This window comes from Polypterus senegalus, chromosome 8, assembly GCF_016835505.1.
Source record: "Polypterus senegalus isolate Bchr_013 chromosome 8, ASM1683550v1, whole genome shotgun sequence".
Classification (NCBI taxonomy): Eukaryota; Metazoa; Chordata; class Cladistia; order Polypteriformes; family Polypteridae; genus Polypterus; species Polypterus senegalus.
Genome location: NC_053161.1, coordinates 10971484 through 10991493, shown reverse-complemented (window position 1 = coordinate 10991493; position 20010 = coordinate 10971484). Strand labels below are relative to the sequence as shown.

The following is a 20010-nucleotide window of genomic DNA, read 5'->3' as shown; positions in this document are numbered from 1 at the left end:
AGGAGGGGATTCCAAAGACCAGGAGCTAGAAACTGATTGAGCATTTGTTGAGAGAACTTCTCATGGATCAAGTTATCTACATAAAAACATCTCAACTGTTTGATTTTTGTGAGGTTTTATACAGTGTAAGCAGTGTAGACGAGTACTCTTTTAAGTTGGTAATTGGGGTTTGAAGACAACATTGTATTTGACAAAAATATTCATATTTTTGTTTGAGACGACATAAGACATCCAGATATAACAAGTTCCAGTCAGTCAAGTGTAGTTTTTTTTAAATGTTCCAGGTGGATATTGTGTTCAACAGTGTCAAAAGCAGCAGCATTGTTAAAGAATAGCAGTGCAGAAGAACAGCTTCATCCTTCTTTTTGTTAATCTGGGTTGTTTCTTAGTCTACTAAAGCAAATATTCTGAAAAAAAATATCTAAAAAGTTATGTTGTTAGTTTATAACAAGTCAATCTACACCCTTCAAGACCAGAATTATCTGCATTTCTGTATGGGATGTTTTTGTATTCACTGCAAACAATTGGAAGAAATTGTAACATCTAATGATATTTACAGTTTTACAGCATTGCTTGTCCTCCATTAATAACCAAACCTGGTAAACCCAACAGTGTTTTAAATTTACAGAGTAACTGCTGCTGCAGTTCAGTTGACCTGTGAACAGAAGGCTGCTGGCTCTTCTGCGCAAGAAGTAAACTGTGACCTATCATTTAGCAAGCTAGAGATACTGGAGTGTCTTTGGAGCATGGGGAACACCTCAAGACCACAGTACACTGAGGTAATAATGGTTTTACTTCAAAAGATGCCTCAAGAAATATATGCTCTTGAAATAAAATATCCACTTTAAGTAAGAAACTCAAAGTACTTTTATATGTTAGGAAAAATACACTTTATCAATGAAATTTTGTGTGAAGTCTCTTTGGTATATTCATTTTGAAGATAAGAAATATTTCTGTTTCTTATGATGTCATGTTCTGTTTACCTTGCATAAATTTGCACAGACATTTGAAGTATACTTGAGATAACAAACAAGCACTTGTTGGTGTTTTAACTTTTGCATCTTGTGTTGCGTTTAGGTCTGTCTGCTTTCTTGACCTTTAAATAATTCATTTACAGGCTGACTATATTGGAATTTGACTATAGTAACAGAAAAACTGAATATTGGATATTCTGCACATTTTAAAATATTTTTATGAAAGCTGATGTTTGAAGTGCTTTTATAGTGGACTGGTTGCAAATCAGTTACCATATATAAATTAATTCTAGTATGGTGGTTTTATGTTTTTAATTTTGCTGTTAACTTGCTGGTTATGTTTACTGTATAAACCCATACATTTATTTGACCATAGCAACATTTTGTCCATTTGGTTTATTTTAGGTATTACGCTTTTATAACCAGGGTACCTTTCCATTTGGAACTGCAGCCAAGCCTTGTGCCCAGATTCACTACAAATATGCACAACGAAAGACAAGGAAGGTGATTCTTGTTCTATTTTTCAGTTGTCCTTAAAATAAAGGAATTCTTATGGTCTTCTTCTCACTAAATACGCTTTTGGTCAGTCAAATGGATTACTGTACTCTAATCTTAGTGTTAGTCTTCCTATCCACAGTTGGCCTGTATTATTTTTAAAGCCAAAATGATAAAATAATGCATTTAAAGCAAATATAAAACATCACACAATCATAAATTGTCACATTGTTCACATTATTCATAGTCCAGAACTTTTAACTATATAATTTATTGCGGTATAATTTTAATTTGCTTTTATAATCATTATATTATAGTATTATATTATTATACCTAGAGGTCAAGCTAACTAAAAAGATTACAACAGGCAAGCTTTTGAGGCAACTCAGGCACCTTCTTTATTACATCTTGCCAGAAGGCCTGAGTTTGAGGCCTGAGTTGCCTCAAAAGCTTGCCTGTTGTAATCTTTTAGTTAGCCAATAAAAGGTGTCATTTTGCTTAACTTCTCATTACACCCATAATGGCTAACATGGTACAACACCCTAGTACTACATACTTAGAGGTCAAAAGCCATGTTTTAAGGTAAATATCTACATCTTGAGCTGTACTTTTTCTCACTCTGTCTTTGGAACCATGGAACAACAAGGAAACCTACTTTGTTTTCACATTACAAACTGGAAGCTGTGTACATTATTCTGTAATTATAAACTAATAATATTAACATGCAGTAACTGTACATTTTCAGTGTAATTGTGCTTTTCAAGTAATTTTAAAAGCATTACTTTGAATTAGAAAAAAAATTTTGCAATATGAAAGTTGCTTTTCTTAATTAAACAACTGTGAATGCAATAACTATGCTTCTCAGAATTTTCCTGATATCCTTTTTTCTTTCATTTTGATTTTATAGGTGGGGCTCAAAAAACCGTCAGTAAAGCTAGAGAGTGAAATTTTTATTGAGCTTTCTGAATTTTGCTTGGAGTTTGATCTAGGAGTTCTTGATCGGCTCAATACACTGATCCTTCTATTCACAAAAGCAGATAAAGGAGATGGAGTGCCCCCCCCCAACTTTCCTGAGGTAAAAAATACAATACTAAACTATTAGAAATTGTCCTTTTTCTGTTTATTGATGTTTAAACCACTTTTACCCAGTCCTGGTGCTAGGAGCTGAACTTTCTAATGTTCTATCCTTTTTAGAAATTCCACACATCTCTGTATGTGTGTGTGTGAGTTGTTTATGGAAGATGTGGTTTTTTCACAAATTAATTCTCCTTTCTGAGCCAAACAACTAAATTTTCTCGATCGCGGGGGTTGCGTTCCAGAACCCCCTGCGAAAGGTGAAAATCCGCGAAGTAAAAACCATACGTTTATATTGTTATTTTTATATTGTCACGCTTGGGTCACAGATTTGCACAGAAGCTCAGGAGGTTGTAGAGACAGAGACTTTAAAACACTGCAAACAAATATTTGTCTCTTTTTCAAAAGTTTAAACTGTGCTCCATGACAAGACAGAGATGACAGTTCCGTCTCACAATTAAAAGAATGCAAACATATCTTCCTCTTAAAAGGAGTGCACGTCAGGAGCAGAGAATGTCAGAGAGAGAGAGAGAGAGACAGAGAGAGAAAAGCAAACAATCAAAAATCAGTAGGTGCTGTTCGGCTTTTAAGTATACGAAGCACCGCCCGACAAAGCAGCCGCAAGGAAGGGAGCAATGTGAAGGTAGTCTTTCAGCATTTTTTAGTGTTGCGTCCGTATCCTCTAGGCCAGAGTGCGAACAGCCCCTCTGCTCACACTCCCTCCATCAGGAGCAGAGAATGTCAGAGAGAGAGAGAGAAAAAGCAAACAATCAAAAATCAATAGGTGCTATTTGGGCTTTTAAGTATGCGAAGCACCGCGCAGGAAGCATATTGTGTATCATTGAGGTGTTTTATTTAATACATAATACGTACTCAGATTGGGTAGCTTCTCAGCCATCCGCCAATAGCATCCCTTGTATGAAATCAACTAGGCAAACCAACTGAAGAAGCATGTACCATAAATAAAAAGACCCATTGTCTGCAGAAATCCGTGAACCAGCGAAAAATCCGTTATATATATATTTAGATATGCTTACATATTAAATCCGCGATAGAGTGAAGCCACGAAAGTTATTTCTCCGAGATAATTTCAACTCCTGCAAGAGATAATTTCAGGTCCTGCGAGACAAGACTTTTTGCTAAGAGATTTTGACAAGTCCTACCCTCCTCTCAACATTTTCAACCACGCTCATTTATGTGAATGCGATTGTCAGACACAGTTCCTGCTCTCTCAGCACCAAGTGGGGTCAGAAATAAAAGACACTACTTTAAACTAGAACGTGGCACAAGACAAGGATGCCCTTTGTCACCACTGCTGTTTGCAATTGCCATTGAACCACTGGCAATACATTGTCGAAATACTGATCAGATAAAGGGGATTAGCAGAGAAGGACTGGAACAGAAAATCTCATTATATGCAGATGACATGGTACTGTATATATCGGACCCAGAAAATTCTGTGCCTGCAGTCTTAGCAGCACTCACAGAATTTCAAAAGCTCTCTGGTCTCAGAATTAATCTGAATAAAAGTGTACTCTTTCCGGTGAATTCTCAAGCATATAATATTAGATTAGACACCCTACCTTTTATCATTGCAGAACAGTTTAAATACCTCGGGGTAAAGATCACAAGTAAACATAAAGTTCTATATCAACAAAATTTTGTCGTCTGCATGGAAAAAATTAAACAAGACTTGCATAGATGGTCAACCCTTCATCTCACACTAGCTGGAAGAATTAACACTGTTAAGATGAATATTCTTCCTAAGCTCCTTTTTTTATTTCAAAACATACCAATATACATTAATAAATCGTTCTTTAAGCAATTAGATTCAACAATAACCTCATTTATTTGGAATTCTAAACATCCACGCATCAAAAGAGCGACCCTACAAAGACAAAAGGCAGAAGGCGGCATGGCTCTACCTAACTTCCAGTTTTATTACTGGGCGGCAAATATACAGTCGATAAGAACCTGGACACAAATAGAAGAACATATACAGGCATGGACCGCAATAGAAGTAAAATCCTGCAGTACTTCTTTGTATTCCTGCTCTGTGCTCCAATAAACACACGCTATCGGCAATACACTAATAACCCAATTGTGCTCCACTCACTTAGAATCTGGAACCAATGTAGAAAGCATTTTAAGACGGAGAAGCTTCTTTCTGTGGCACCCTGCAAAAGAACCACCTCTTTCAACCTTCACAAACATATGCAGTTTTTAATATCTGGAAAAAAATTTGGAATTAACTTGCTTAGAGATCTTTATATAGACAACGTCTTTGCATCCTATGAACAATTACATTCCAAATTTAACATTCCAGCTACAAATTTCTTTCACTATCTTCAAATCAGGAACTTTGTTAAACAGAACCTTCCAGATTTTCCTCATCTTGCACCCTCATCCACGCTGGAAAAATATTGCTCAATTTTGAGGAATTAGACTCCATCTCTACAATATATAAAATCATTTTACAATCCCTTCCTTTCAAAGATCCAAGAGGACACTGGGAAAATGACCTCTCAATTAATATATCAGAAAAGGAGTGGAAAGTAGCAATGCAGAGAATTCACTCAAGCTCCATATGCGCAAAGCATACAATTATACAACTCAAAATTATATATCGAGCACATCTGTCTCGACTAAAACTCTCCAAAATGTTTCCAGGACATGATCCAACCTGCGAACGTTGCAACCAAGCCCCAGCCTCACTAGGTCACATGTTCTGGGCCTGCACCAAATTAACATTATTCTGGACAAAAATTTTAATTACCTCTCAGACAGCCTTGGACTCACAATCCCTCCTAACCCATTAACAGCTGTGTTTGGGGTTCTTCCAGAGGGTCTTAAAGTGGAGAAGGACAAACAAATTGTGATTGCATTCACTACACTGTTGGCACGCAGACTTATTCTGATAAACTGGAAGAACCCAAACTCTCCTCTTTAAGTCAGTGGGAAACTGATGTGTTATATTATTTAAAATTGGAAAAATCAAATACTCAGTTAGAGGATCTGTACAGACTTTTTCAAAACATGGCAGGATCTAATCAGTAATATTTTAAAATAAGTTTATAAAGCACAGAGAATTTATTAATTTAGGTATTTTTACAAGCCTTAAATTTTACACCGTTTGGCTTGCTCTCTCTCAAGGGTGGGGATCGATCTGTTCTTAACATAATTCTTTTTTTGTAAAAACTTGATTGCTATGTATTGATTGTAATAAAATTAATAAATAAAAATTAAAAAATAAATAAATAAATAAAAGACAAAGAGTAGAAGACAAAGTAGAACATCATAAAGAGGCTCAAAATGGAGCGATTCACATGCAGGGCAGGTTATAGATTTTGAATATACTACGTAAAATTCGAAAGTCTCAATAACTGATAGTAAAGATCGCAATAGCGCTAAAAAACGGAAATTATTACTTGGTGAAATAACGGAACAGCGAAAACAAATCGAATATATGGACATAGGTAATATGACAGAAGTATGTAGTTATTGTTCGGCTTTAAGTTGGAGACTTGTAGATCTTCTAATTTGTGTTGCCATCAGGGAAAAATAGTGTTTCTTCCCAATGAAGAGGCATATCCACGAGAATTAAAAGATTTGTTGTTTGGTGAAAGTGAAATCCACATACGTGAGCAGCAGAGACGTGAAGTAGCTGGCACGTATTGCAGGTTTGGGGGTGGCGAGCGAAGAGAGCAGGGGGCAAAGCCCCCTAGTTTCTGAAAAAAAAAAAAATGATGATGAGAACACATTTATCTGTGATGATTTCTCTCTTTTTTTTCTTTCCACATTCTAAACATTAGTGTGTTAGGCTATTTTGCTACTTTAAATTGACCTTTTATGAGTGAATGTGCAACAGAATATTCTGCAATGCACTTACACCTCCCCTAGGATTAAGTCAAGTACTGTTGAGAGATGCTTTGGCTCCCATATCCCTGAACTGGGTTAAGTGAGTGGGATAATATATTGACAACCAGCAACTGTGAGAGTCTTAAGGGACAAGACTGAGAAATATTGATTTTGATGAAAATAACCATCCCTTTTTGAACCGAACATGCTTCATCTCTTTAGAAATATCAAAAGCTATAAAAGCATCACAAGCAATTTCTGCACTTAACTCCAATTAAAATGTAGTTCTGACTTAAATGGGTAATAAAAATACAACAGATAGAACTTGGGTAACATTAAAATCTTATTGTGGCTGTTCAAAGAAAATGTCAGAGATTCCCAGGCTGTTGGTGTTTTTGCTTAACTTAAAGGGGGTACAGTTGTGCAAAAATGCCAAGTTGTAAACCACTGTATCCATCATCATCATCATCATTTATAGTTCGTGAAATGATGTAATTATTCTGTTTGCTACAAAAGGCAGGAATTTTACTAGTTATTCAGGAAGATTTTCAAAAAATGACCAGGATCAGCTGAGATGTTGTGATTGTGCTCTGGAGGCTGTTTTCTTCTCATAAATTTAATTACTTCACTGTCAGCCACTGTATTCAACACATCTCCTAAAATATACATCAGATATATATGCTCAGTTACAAAGAAAGACACACTGACAGGGGTTGATCCATCATGTCTGGAACATCTATTTGCTGACCTTGTCCTTAAAAAGCTTAATTTAATCCTTAATGTTCCTGCTCTTCTTCTGCATTATACAATTTGTTTTAGCAGTCTGACAAGTCATTGAATTCTTCAATGCCAAAAAATATACAATATAAGATTCTTTTGTACTTTAAGCAGGTAGGCTGTATACTGATGAAGAACAACTCAATCAACACACATTGCGTTTAAATGAATGTTTGTTTTTATTGTACTATGTACTTTTTCTTTTCTTTTAATTCAACATTATTGCACAAGGCATGTTGAAAACCTATTCATGGTTTATGAAGTTCACCTTAACCTTAATATACTTTATCTGTGGAGAATGTTGTTTCTTTTTAATTAAAATCAATCTCTCAAGCCAGCTGCAAAAAAGGAAATATTTTATAAATAGAACATTACAAATGACTTCAACTCAAGTTGGAGTATTTCCATTTGTCCCCTATGATAGACATCTTATTCCTATATAAGGACATGGCAGGCCAGCTAAGAAAATACTAAAAAGAGAAACAACATCATACCATCAGATACATTTATGCTTATTAACAAAACTAAAAACAAGAAAAAGATTCAATAATTAGCCTTATTTAATTAAATGTATATGTGTACTCACTATATGTATAGTTGTTTTGACCACACTAATTATCAGGCTGAATTTTCTGAGATATGCATATTTTCATTTCATATTCTTTATTACCCTCATGAGAATTTCAGTTGCAGTTTATTGAAAAGACTACATGGGACTTTCCTTTTTCCAGTAGCAGAGGTTTCCCTGCCTGATCAGCAATGACATACAGTATCTACTTAATGTTCATGGTTTTACATTTTGTTGTAGTCTGCCTTCTAAACCAAATAAACTCAATAATTTCTGCACCCGAGAAGTCCCCTATGCTCTTATATTCCGTTATTCATTGTATACTTATTAGTAAACTAATAGAATTCTCGCACAGTGTATTTCAAATATAATTTTAAGAATGTTGTTACCATCTGTACATTGTAATGTCTAAAAGAAGTTTGCCTTGTGTGTGTGTGTGTGTGTGTGTATATATATATATATATATATATATATATATATATATATATATATATATATATATATGGTCATCTTTATTTTCATATCATCCATATTGAAGTATATTGTAGTGTAAAATAATGTGCTGCTAGCACCAAGACGGTTAAAATCAGTGTACTGTATATGTATACATACACATTGGAGTTACATTTGGTGCAAAACAAGATAGTACATGATTATTGATTAAATATAACCTACAGTAAATAAAGTGCAGTGGGCATAGCAACTTACAGCGTATATTTGTTCAAACTAAGCAATTTGTTGTTGAGAAGCCTGACAGCCTGTAAAAAAAACTGGTTTGGATTCCCTGGTACAAAGGCAGGCACAGAGTAAATCCAGCTAAAGAGTGCAATACGTCTGTTGAGATTAAACCTGTGGTTTGATAGTCTTTTAAAACAGAAAGACCCATATCTTTGACACAGCCCTCACTGACTGCATATTACAAAGCTTAAGATAGACAAATTTTAGTTTAGTTTTTTTTTTTTCTTTTCAGCACATTGTAAATTTAGTTGCTAACTGCTTAAAAGGTAATGGTATGCTGGTACATTTCTCTAAAATGTTCTTCCAATTTCCCCAACAGTTACTGTATAATTTCTGCTAGCTAGATCCGTGACCTATGTTGGGTATTTTTCTTGCAATATCTAATTCATTTAACATGAAAGGTGTTTCATTTCTTGCAAACAGTTGTTTATTTGGGTGTTAATAGAATATCAAGCAAGCACAAGAAACCCACCGTTGAATCTTTGCGGAAGTTGTTAAAAACTTTAATTTCAGTATTCTTGTAACAATGTTGTACTTTCCTTAATGTTATTATGCAGTAACGGTGATTTCTCTTGTTTGGAAATTTTTTAAATTCTTTTTCCCTTGATAATGATGCTGTACTGTCAGTAAGAATAATAGTTAATCATTTGTACACAGTCATGCTAACACCTGTCAGTCCCAATTTCATTTTGATTTTTGTATTAATTTTTTTTTATACCTTTTGTTTTCTAGAATTTGCCCTCTGGCCCAAACTCTGAGCTTACAACAGTGCATATAGTTTCTCCTCGTGGTGAACTAAAACTTCAGTTTCCTGTTCCGGATCTCCGACCAGAGCCTAAACGTAGACCCTCATGGCACAAGGAGGTCCGTAAAGAAGTTCTTCTGCTGGAGTTCTCTGAACTTGACTTCAGAACTGACATCAATGGAAGTGGACCCTTGCGACTTGAGATCATTTTCTCTGATCTACATGGTACCATATGACTCATGAATACTGAAATGACATTTCTATTGCCTGTCTGGTGTTACTGTTGTAAATGCCTGGAAGTGGAGTTATATATTTATAGTATGTGTTTAAATGTCTAGTTGGAAAAGAGAAAAGTTTTTTTTTTTTTCCCAGTAGGTGACATTTAGAATTTTGAGAACTTTGTAGCAATTAGGTCTTCAAGTTCTATACATTAATACTGAGGGAAGCAGTGGCAAAATTGTACTTTTTTTGTTTTTTAATACACAGACATATGTTGATAATGGATAAGTGGGAAAGAATCTTATCCCAAAAAATATCACATACACACTTCCTGAGATCAAACTTAGTAGGAGACTAATTTTTCACAGTTGACTTATATATTAAAATGTTTGTTTCACTATATGTTACTAAATTCTCTGAGTGCTGTTGGGAGGGAACCTGTAAGCAAGTAAACAAGGGAGCAGTCAAACTACACCCATAAGCACATTAAGCTCACTGCTTCCCAATCCAACTCAATTCAGTAAGAACATTCAAACAGTGGCTATGTGTGCTTCATCGTAGTGATTTTGTGTAGTGTTTCTGTAATGTTTTTAGACCATTTATGATTTTGAAATCCATCACTGTTTTGCAGGATCTTTATTTTCCTTACATCAAGGAAAAATTGTATTGCTTTATAGGGGTGTTATAAGCAGTGTATATCAGTTTCTGTTTAGGCTATTGCCAGGGTACATGCCAACAGTGCCTCACATTTGAAAAAGGTTAAGAGCCACTTGTCAAATCTTAACTATATTGCTGATCTAAAATTGTAATTAATATTTTTGACTGATAGTAGGGAAGGGTTTCAGCACTGATGTCCTACTTGAATTCCATTCGATCTGATTTCTATTTTATCTTGACTGAATTAGTAAGCACTGATATATTTGAAATTACTTAAACATGCATAGAGAACATTACCGTAATATAATGTGACAAATTTCAGTAACACTTTATTTGAAGGATGTCTACATAGTGACTTCACAACATAAGAATATAATGACATTTAAGAAGAAATACTCGATTAGCAATGAACAGTTAACATTAGTATTTAGACGATATGGAATAAAATAACATTGCTGTTTAACAAAAAAAAAAAACAATTTTTTTTCACAGCACTGCACTCTTTCAGAATTCACCATAGTTTAACTAACATTACTGCCATCTACTGGAATGGATGTCAAAAATGAAGATAAGCAAAAATCTACATATATAATTGAGCAGGATAGAGATTCACAGGATTGAATTGTTTAAATGAAAAATAATAATTCATCAAAAAATCGATATTTTTACCCAGGCCTAGTTGACAAAGTGGTGCAGTGCTTTCAGCTGCTGTCTCATAGTGTTAGACCAGCAGATTCGAGCCTGATAATGTCTGTATATTTTTTCCCCAGGGTATCTTGATTTTTCCACATACATGTCAAATATGTGAAAGATTTTCACATAGACTGATTAAAGGATAGATTATGTGCAACATATTATTGTATTTTTTAATATCACATAAAATGTTTGGGCGATATAGTGGTAATGGCTGGCACCCCTTGCTTTTCTTACCGAGTATGGAGGTGCCAGCAGCTTAGCACTGGTACAAGCCTACATTCTGTTCCTTCTGTTTCTATAAGCATATCTAAATTCTTTCTTTTATTTGTTCCTCCTCTTTTCCTACTAATTGAACAATCTCAACATACTCTTTCAGGTAAATATGGAGATGCCTCACAAATTGTTCATCCCTGCATCCGAGTCCACAAAATGTGTGACCCCCAGTGGAAAGGAACTGGTAAAAAAATTCTCATTCCAAAGTAAGACATCTATATGTTTTAGTAGTATTTGAGCAAATACTGAAGTAGCACTATGCTAATGTTACAAGTTCAGTTGTCCACCTTTGGCAAGAGTTGCAGTAAAGACGGTTGTAAAATTATAATGTAACGCATATTTGTAGTGATATCTGTATGAAAACCCTTCCAGTGATTAGTCTGTTGATTGAATTGCCAATCATCTTTACATAGCAAATATTAGCCAGTGTGTATCCCTCTTTTTGACATTCTAAATTACTTGTAATATAATTTAACATTTGTGATTGTATTCAGTATAAAAAGTACTTTTTACATTATATGGCTAACTGAATTCTTATCTAACAAGGACTCCAAACGTTTGATACATCATTGTAAAGCTTAGGTTGTTGGATTAGCAATATGTAAGTAGTTAATCGTGTTAAGTGTGCTCCCAATTTTTTATTAACTTGGCTTTTTTTTGGGTATGCTCAGGATTGTGGTGACTGTAAACCCAGCACCTGTGTTCCCAGACTGGGAAGGCCTGATGGAGAAGAGCACTGACATGGATATGGGCACCGTTGAAAGCCCTTGTGAATTGAGGCAGCGCGAAAGTTCTCCTTTTTCCTCAAAGAGGACTATGTTTGAGACTGAAGAGGTGAGATTAAACACATGCTGAACTTTTTTGCATTCAAACTGTTAGGTCACCTGATGTAACTGTTACTTGTCTCTTTTATTTCTTAGATGGTAATCCCAGGGGACCCAGAAGAGATGGCCCACTTTCAGCTGAAGTCTCTTTCTTCCTCCCAATATGTGGTGGAGGTTACTTTTCCCAGTGTGCACTTTTTATTACCCAGTAAAGATTTCTATGAGAGCCTCTACAACAGGCAAGTGCTGAAAATGTTTGACTATTCTGGTTTATTTTTGAACAGTATCAGTATGTCCAGAATCATTTTTTCAGGAATGCACTTGCACAACAACAGGACAATCTTAAATTGTTTTTGCTTATTCATCCAGTCTTGTTTCCCATCAAAACCATTATTTTCATAAAAGAAGAGTAATTCAGATTTTAATAGATCATTCTTTAAATCATTTATTTTCATCATACGTTTCCTGGCAAGTGTCAGCATTTTCCAACTTCCAATGTCTAATATGCCTGGTTTAGTCCCATTCTTGCCTATAATACAGGGCATTGTGCCCAATCCTCACCCTTCACCTAGTGGGTGGTGGGTCCACAGGTGGTTTTATGCAACAGATTGAGTTTGACGGGGATAAATAAGCTGCTCAGTTATCAGGTAGTTGGTGATGACTATAACTTTGAGGCAAAGGTAGTATCTGTGTTACAGGCTCTTAGATTTAATTATATCTATCATTAGAGTCATTTATGAATTGTTCATTGTTTGGCCTCACCCTTAGAAATATATGCTTTCTGTAAATCTATAATTGAAGCAGACAGGCCCTCTATTACAGTAAGGTCACAGTTTTTAAAATAACAATGTAGCCCAGATTTGATGTAGATGGTGTTTGAATTGAACATGCAGTGCATCAGTTATGAGATTTCTCATAGTGCTCAAGATTATCTGTGATTCAGTTGTTTAGGGCAATATCCACTAATCCAATCATTTTCGGCCAATGTACCTTGTTATTCCTGAAATACTGATAAATTTGGGGATAATTAGAATGCTTCAATATATTCACTGGCTGTCTTAAAGAACATTTTTAATCAAGAAAGTAATTTTTCATTGATAGTAACCTTAGATTTTCTTTTTTGGCAGAATCAATAATGACTTGTTAATGTGGGAGCCTAGCACTGCATTTACTGGAGGAACCTCTAGCTCTAATATTGACCCTCTGCTTTCCGAGAATTTACCCTACTTTGCCAGTCAGCATGAAAATTTCCGGATGTGTAAATCCGCTTTCAGACTAGGTGAGCAGTTTTTCTGTGGACTTTTTGCACATCGTCTACAATGAACATAATTATTCTTTCAATAGTCATGAATCCTGAATTTATTTTGAAGAATATACAGTCTATACACATTTTTCCTTTTTATGTTTCTTACAAAATAGGATTTATTTCAGTAATCTACATTATATGTTTTTCATTCTAAAATCCCAATCATAGACATTTTTTAAAGTAATCAAGAAGGAAAAAAATGCATTTTTGAAATCTTCATACCTCTTCAGACAATAGTATGTGTAAAAGACAGCTTTGTAGCAATAATAATTATTTTTTGTTAAGGAGAAATGTCTACTAACATTACACAAGACCAGGATGCATGTGTTGCTAATATTTTTTACAACATAAAAGTAATAATACCTAGGATCAGAGTTTCACCCACTCAATGGGTTACCTTTCTTCATCATTCTTGAGACAAAAATGTTTGCAAATCTACATATACATATAAGTGTATATATATATATATATATATATATATATATATATATATATATATATATATATATATATATATATATATATATATATATATATATATATAGTGGCATCCGGCCGGGGCTGGAGCCCGCCCAGGAGGACCGGAGGAGGGCTTGTGCCTCCTTCCGACTGCGAGGGGCATCTGCCCTGGTTATGTTGGGGGCCTCGGGTAAAGGGCTTGGAAGCCCAGCCCTGTAGGGACCTGAGCCCACCACCAGGCGGCACCCCGGTGCCTGGATATCCCTGGAGCCCAGCACTTCCGCCACACCAGGAAGTACTGGGGTAACAGGTCCCCAAGGGGGAAGGCTGCTGCCTGCTCTTCAGTATTATATTCTTTGCTTGTTTCTAGTAGATTAAGCTGAGTCCCGAGGCCAAAATGATTGAGAACCAGTGCTGTTGGCACCTCATTTCTTTGGGAGCCTCAACTGACTAGCAAGTTGTAGTCGTTGAGCTTACAACATACCTCTGTGTTTAATTACCTACATCTATGGCTTTGCACATAATACTGTACATGAGTTTGTGTGCACACTACACTTGAGGTTAGCACCAGTGAGAGCAGCTTGTTATGGAAATAGTTTATCTGTTGCTGAGTGAGAAGGCATTTTAGAGTGAAAAATACTGCTTTCAGTTGTAAAAATCCACCATTACAAATGATTACGTATGTACCACATGGATTGCTGGCATATCACTAATGGTTTGTGCAGAACAATTTAGAGATCTAGCCTATTCCATATGGTTGTGTATCTTATGCTTCAATATCAGTTCTTCAGTGTGTTTCTTACTACCAAAAATCTCAACTAACTTCTTACCATCACTGTAAATATCTAACAGCTTGTTGTTGTATTTATTTATATAAAGATCCTTTTGAGTCAGTTCTGTCTCAAATGTTTGGGTTTTAATAGATTCAGATTCTGAGGAAGAAGAAGCACACTTTTGCACATCAGATTTTCCATTACAGCGCAAGAGAGCAGCAGCCCATATTGGGAATGGCTACAGTTTTCTTTCTATGAAAGTTCAAATTGGAAAAGGAAGGATTACTGCAATGACAGACAGTAAGGTAACAAAGTGCACACTAAATGACTGTTACGATTTCCACCTGTATAATTTAGTAATTTGAGTAAGTTATGGTGCTTAATTTTCCTCTGTATGTTTAAAGTTTGTTTTTTATCCCATGAGAGATTTACAATATATTACCTTTAAAGGGAGAAAATGGTAAGAAGCTTGATAATCATCATGGAGAGTTAGTATTGGATGTTGAAGGAGGAACCATCTTCACCGTATCTCAGTACAAAGGAGACCCTAATCTCAGCTATTTCTGCATTGAAGGACAGCGGGTGGAGTTGTACCACAAGGGTGAGATGTCCTTTCAGTTGTGTACTTAATAGGAATGATGATTTCTATGCTTGACATGCAATGAAGCACCAGAATGTTTCAGGCCAAAGATGAGACTATAATCATACTTAGGTGTTCTTCTTAAATACTGTACTTTTTTAAGTTATCCAGAACCTCGGCCCTTATTGTTTATATTTTTATTTAGTGGCCTCTTTGTTGTCTGCTCTGTTTTGCAATAAACTTTTTTTCTGACAAGAGTTTCTTGCTAAAAGAATATACTCTGTACATAGTGTGGTGTGAAGACTAAGGTATTAAACTGTAAATTATAGGGTTATTATTTTAAGCCTGTGTACTAACTCTCTGTGCAACCCTTTGTGCAACATTTTTTTTATATTGGCTAGAAAACTTGTTTCATAATCTACCTTAGATTGATTTACTTTTATTTCTTGTGTCATGCTTGATTGGGTTTTAGAAGTATGCATAGTATACATATACTATACTGCCTTTGCCTGTTTATTTATCATTTTCCATATTTTATTTTCACGTCATCTGTCTTCCTGTCTTAGGACCTTTGTCATCTCCATGGCTCATCTAATGCTTTCACCAGCCTGTATTTCTTTCTCAGAATCTATTATCTTGGCTTTGCCATCTTCAGATTTTATGTGCTGTTCTCAACATTTTTAAATACTTTGCTGATTCCAACATATACTAGATGAAACTGTGGTGCAGTGCTTAGCACTCTCATGTCACAGCTCTGAAGTCTTGATTCAGACCTTGGCCTGGGCGCACTGTCTTTGTAGAGTCTATACTTTGTCCTCTTGTTTGCCTGTGTTCCTCTTGAGTAAGCTGGTTTATACACATATCCCACAGGTGTGCATATTAGATAAACTGGTGACTCTTAATTGGTCTGATGTGGAAACTTCCAAGGAACAAGCTTAGGAAGTTGATGGGGATAGGGAGACCTGGTCAGCCAAGATCAGAGAGTGGATATCGTGAGGCTAACTAGGAGAAGTGGATAATAATGATGATGATGATGACAATGATAATGATGATGTATAGTGCTTGGTGAACAGTAAAATTGTTGTGGCCATCAAATATTTCTGTTTAAGTAATCCTTTTTTCAAATGGTGGAGAACTGAAGAAGATGGTTATATACATGCATACCCTCATATATACCAATCCAATTTGTAGTACATTTGTATTGTCCTAGAGTGATAAGAATGGAAAAAATATATTTACAATTTATTGATATATGCTATGTCCGTAATACAAAGTTTAATTTTTGCTGTTAAATAACATACGTAACATACAAAATGTAGTATTAAAGGTGGTGTGGTCATTCTGTAACCTTTCTGAGGTATTTCTTTCTTTGTTTTAACTTGTACATAGTTGCTTGTTTTATTTTGCTGTTACATAAGATTCTAATATTAAGGTATTAATTAACATACATCTTGATGCTAACACCATTTTGAGGTGAGTATTTTTATTTCCGTGTTTGTATCATCATACACATACAGTATATATATGTATATACAGAGGTGGGTAAAAGTAGGTTTACAGTTGTTCATATGGATAAAGGCATGATTGCTACAGTCAAGCATACTTCAATTATAATATTAATATTAAGAAGAAAGCAAATAAGAAAACAAATAATACAATAATAAATAAATAAATAAATAATACAAGAATAAACTCTGTTTTGCGTACTCACAACTGTAAACCTACTTTTGTCAACCCCTCTTTGTCTCTCTCTTTCTCTCTTTTTGTGTGTGTGTGTGTTTGTACACACATATGTATGTATATATATATATATGTAAATATATTTTTTATCTTTCAGCTGTGGTAGCGGACTCCACCTTGCCTGAGCGATTAGAAATACCTCATTTCACTCCACCTCCTCACCTGAATCCTACCATCTACCCTTCAGAGGAGGGGGTCTCATGCAAGTCGGCTGCAGACAGAAGAATTCACGAGCTGCACATGCTTTCAACAGCTATTAAAATTAACCTTGATCTCCAGAAGAATGTTAAAGTGAGCTTCTGCCAATTATTTATGTACTTGCCATGTAAAGTCCTTGATTATTGGTGGGAGGTCAAAATGGACAAAAGAGTTATTACAATGTGCCTTACAGCCTAAACATCTGAACATAATAAAATGATACTTTATTCATTTTCTTCTATTATAACTTCCAGTTTTAGGGTTTTGAGCCATTGATTATATTTTTTCCATCTTTTACCAGGATCTCTTTGTTTGTTCCATGGTCATCCCTTTGTTTTTGGCTGCTACTTTGACATTTTCTTCCCATAACTTTCTGGGTCTCACCCCCAACCCAAACGTTTTCCTTCTTCCTTCATTTCAAAAACTTTTTTGGAGTGCATGGTTTCCCTCATCCATATTACGTGTTCATGCCTTTGTAGCTGTTTTATTTGTACATTGACATGTTCCTTAATACTAGTATTTATATAGTGATTTTATTAGACTGAACTTCTTAACTTGGAATTATTTTTAATTATAGTGTGACTCCCTTTGCGAAGCTAAATTGGCCCTTGTACATTTATATGTTGTTTTATGTATGTGTGATACTGTTCACTGTGTGATGGACGAGTGCAAATTCCAGGGGATAGTTTCTGCATTGCCCCACCCTATGCTTGCTGGGATAGGCTCCAGTCCCCTGCGACCTTTCCTCAGGATTAAGCAAGCTTTGAAAATGGTATGGTATGACGATTCCCTTTGTTCAATTTATGTGAGGGACGCTGCTTTTCACTTTCACAGTTTATTAAACTCGTTTAAAATGATTACTGCCTTTTTGTAAAAATTAAAAATGATTGTATTCGTTATTAATACTTTTAGGAATTCCTTGTTGCTTTAAGGCTGCAAGGAGCAACTATGAGGCATCACATGGCCCAGAATTATCAGAGCTGGAATGAACAGGTAAAAATGTAACTGAAAAATGTTTAAATATGATATAATGTCAAACAACAGAATATTTTAGTTTGCCTGTTTAGAAAATCATTACAAAGCATTTTCTAATTGTGAAGGTGTTTTTTTTTGGCTTCTGTGTACCTTAATCTTTTTTGCTTCGACTATAGAAGTCTATGTGTATTACCAATATGAGCTAACGTTTTGTACTTTTTGTCTTTTCAGCTGGTAGATTTTCTGAATGTGATGGATGACCCCATTCTAGGTTACACTCCTCCTGCTGTTATAACTGTACTACATAGCCATTTGCTAAACTGTGCTGTTGACTACAGGTAAAAATACAGCTAAAGAAACATTTAGAAAGAAACAAAAACTATAACTATAACCCATTTTCGTAATGTGTGCTCCGTCATAAAACAGATATAGTAATCTGTAGTTTTTGTTAAAAGTATTATTTGTGGCTTTATGTAGCAACTGAGTTGGTAATTGTCTCATTTTTTAGGCCACTGTATCTTCCTGTTCGCATCCTTATTACAGCAGAGACCTTCACCTTGTCAAGCAATATTATAGTGGATACAGCTACATTCCACCTAAGGTAACCTGCACAAGAAGTACTCTTTATTGTTATATCTATAATTGTTATCATAACAATGGTTTAGAAACTAAATGTCAATTACAAGTAATAAGCAGGCCTTTCATAAATGTGGTATATTAAGTATTTGAGGGAATTTTTAATTATAGTGCTTTTGTCCGAAATATTCAGTATTTTATACTATGCTTTTACTGTTGAGCACAACATGCTTTAAAGAGTCAAAAACATTACAATATGTTCAAAAATTGCATTTTTGTCACCTTAGGTTTATTTTGGATGACTCTGCTCTGTACTTATCTGAGAAGTGTGATGCTGAGGCTGTTGAACTAAGAAAAGGTAATTGTTACCTCATTCAGCCTGTTTTTCTTTTTGCTATACTCTCTAACGCCTAAAATAGTTACTTCTAGACACTTTCTGCTATTTAAATGTACAGCAAATTGAATCTGTTCAAGTCAGTAAATTTTATTTGTAACACTGACTTTTAAATTCTAATGTCTCAGATTTCAGTTGAAATTTACAAACTTATCCATTGGTCTGACCCACTTAATCCAGTTTTATGGTTATGGGCACACTCACTTGTGCCCAAGTATTCACTTCTAATAAAATTGCAGGGCAAGGTAATTTCCTATATAAACTGCTTAAAAAAAAAATAAAGGAACATTTTGAAAACTCATCAGATCTCAATGGGGAAAAAAGTCCAGCTGGATATCTGTACTGATATGGACTGGGGAATATGTTAGGAATGAAAGGATGCCACATCGTTTGATGGTAATGAAAATTATCAGCCTACAGAGGGCTGAATTCAAAGACACCCCAAAAATCTAAGTGAAAAAATAATGCAGCAGGCTAGTCCATTTTGCCGAAATTTCATTGCAGCAACTCAAAACTGTACTCAGTAGTTTGTATGGTCCCCACGTGCTTGTATGCATGCCTGACAACGTCAGGACATCCTCCTAATGAGACGACGGATGTTGTCCTGGGGGATTTCCTCTGAGATCTGGACCAGGGCATCACTGAGCTCCTGGATAGTCGGAGATGCAACCTGGCAGCATTGGATGGACCGAAACATAATGTCCTAGAGGTGTTTTATTGAATTTAGGTCATGTGAGTGTGGGGGGCCTGTCAATGGTATCAATTCCTTCATTCTCCAGGAACTGCCTGCATACTCTTGCCACATGAGGCTGGGCATTGTTGTGTACCAGGAAGAACCCTGGACCCACTGCGCCAGCTGGGCCCAAGGATTTCATCCCAATACCTAATGGCAGTCAAGGTGCCATTGTCTACCCTGTAGAGGTCTGTGCATCCCTCCATGGATATGTTTCCCCAGATCATCACTGACCCACCACCAAACCGGTCATGCTGAACAATGTTACAGGCAGCATAATGTTCTTCACAGCTTCTCCAGACCCTTTCACGTCTGTCACATGTGCTCAGGGTGAACCTCCTCTCATCTGTGAAAAGCACAGGGCGCCAGTGGTGGACC

The 20010-nt window shown here is 35.6% G+C and overlaps 1 protein-coding gene across 2 annotated transcripts in view; it reads left to right on the top strand.

Moving 5' to 3' along the window:
* Nucleotides 1-20010, top strand: part of atg2a (autophagy related 2A) — a 109591-nt gene that overhangs the window by 51500 nt on the left and 38081 nt on the right. For both annotated transcript variants that reach the window (XM_039760723.1, XM_039760722.1), the window contains exons 12-26: nt 629-779; nt 1380-1478; nt 2377-2544; nt 9217-9454; nt 11178-11280; nt 11746-11908; nt 11995-12137; nt 13026-13177; nt 14587-14741; nt 14887-15037; nt 16854-17047; nt 17867-17947; nt 18161-18267; nt 18438-18530; nt 18793-18863. In XM_039760723.1, the coding sequence (XP_039616657.1) occupies nt 629-779; nt 1380-1478; nt 2377-2544; nt 9217-9454; nt 11178-11280; nt 11746-11908; nt 11995-12137; nt 13026-13177; nt 14587-14741; nt 14887-15037; nt 16854-17047; nt 17867-17947; nt 18161-18267; nt 18438-18530; nt 18793-18863 (2069 nt within the window). The remainder of the gene's footprint in view (nt 1-628; nt 780-1379; nt 1479-2376; nt 2545-9216; nt 9455-11177; nt 11281-11745; nt 11909-11994; nt 12138-13025; nt 13178-14586; nt 14742-14886; nt 15038-16853; nt 17048-17866; nt 17948-18160; nt 18268-18437; nt 18531-18792; nt 18864-20010) is intronic.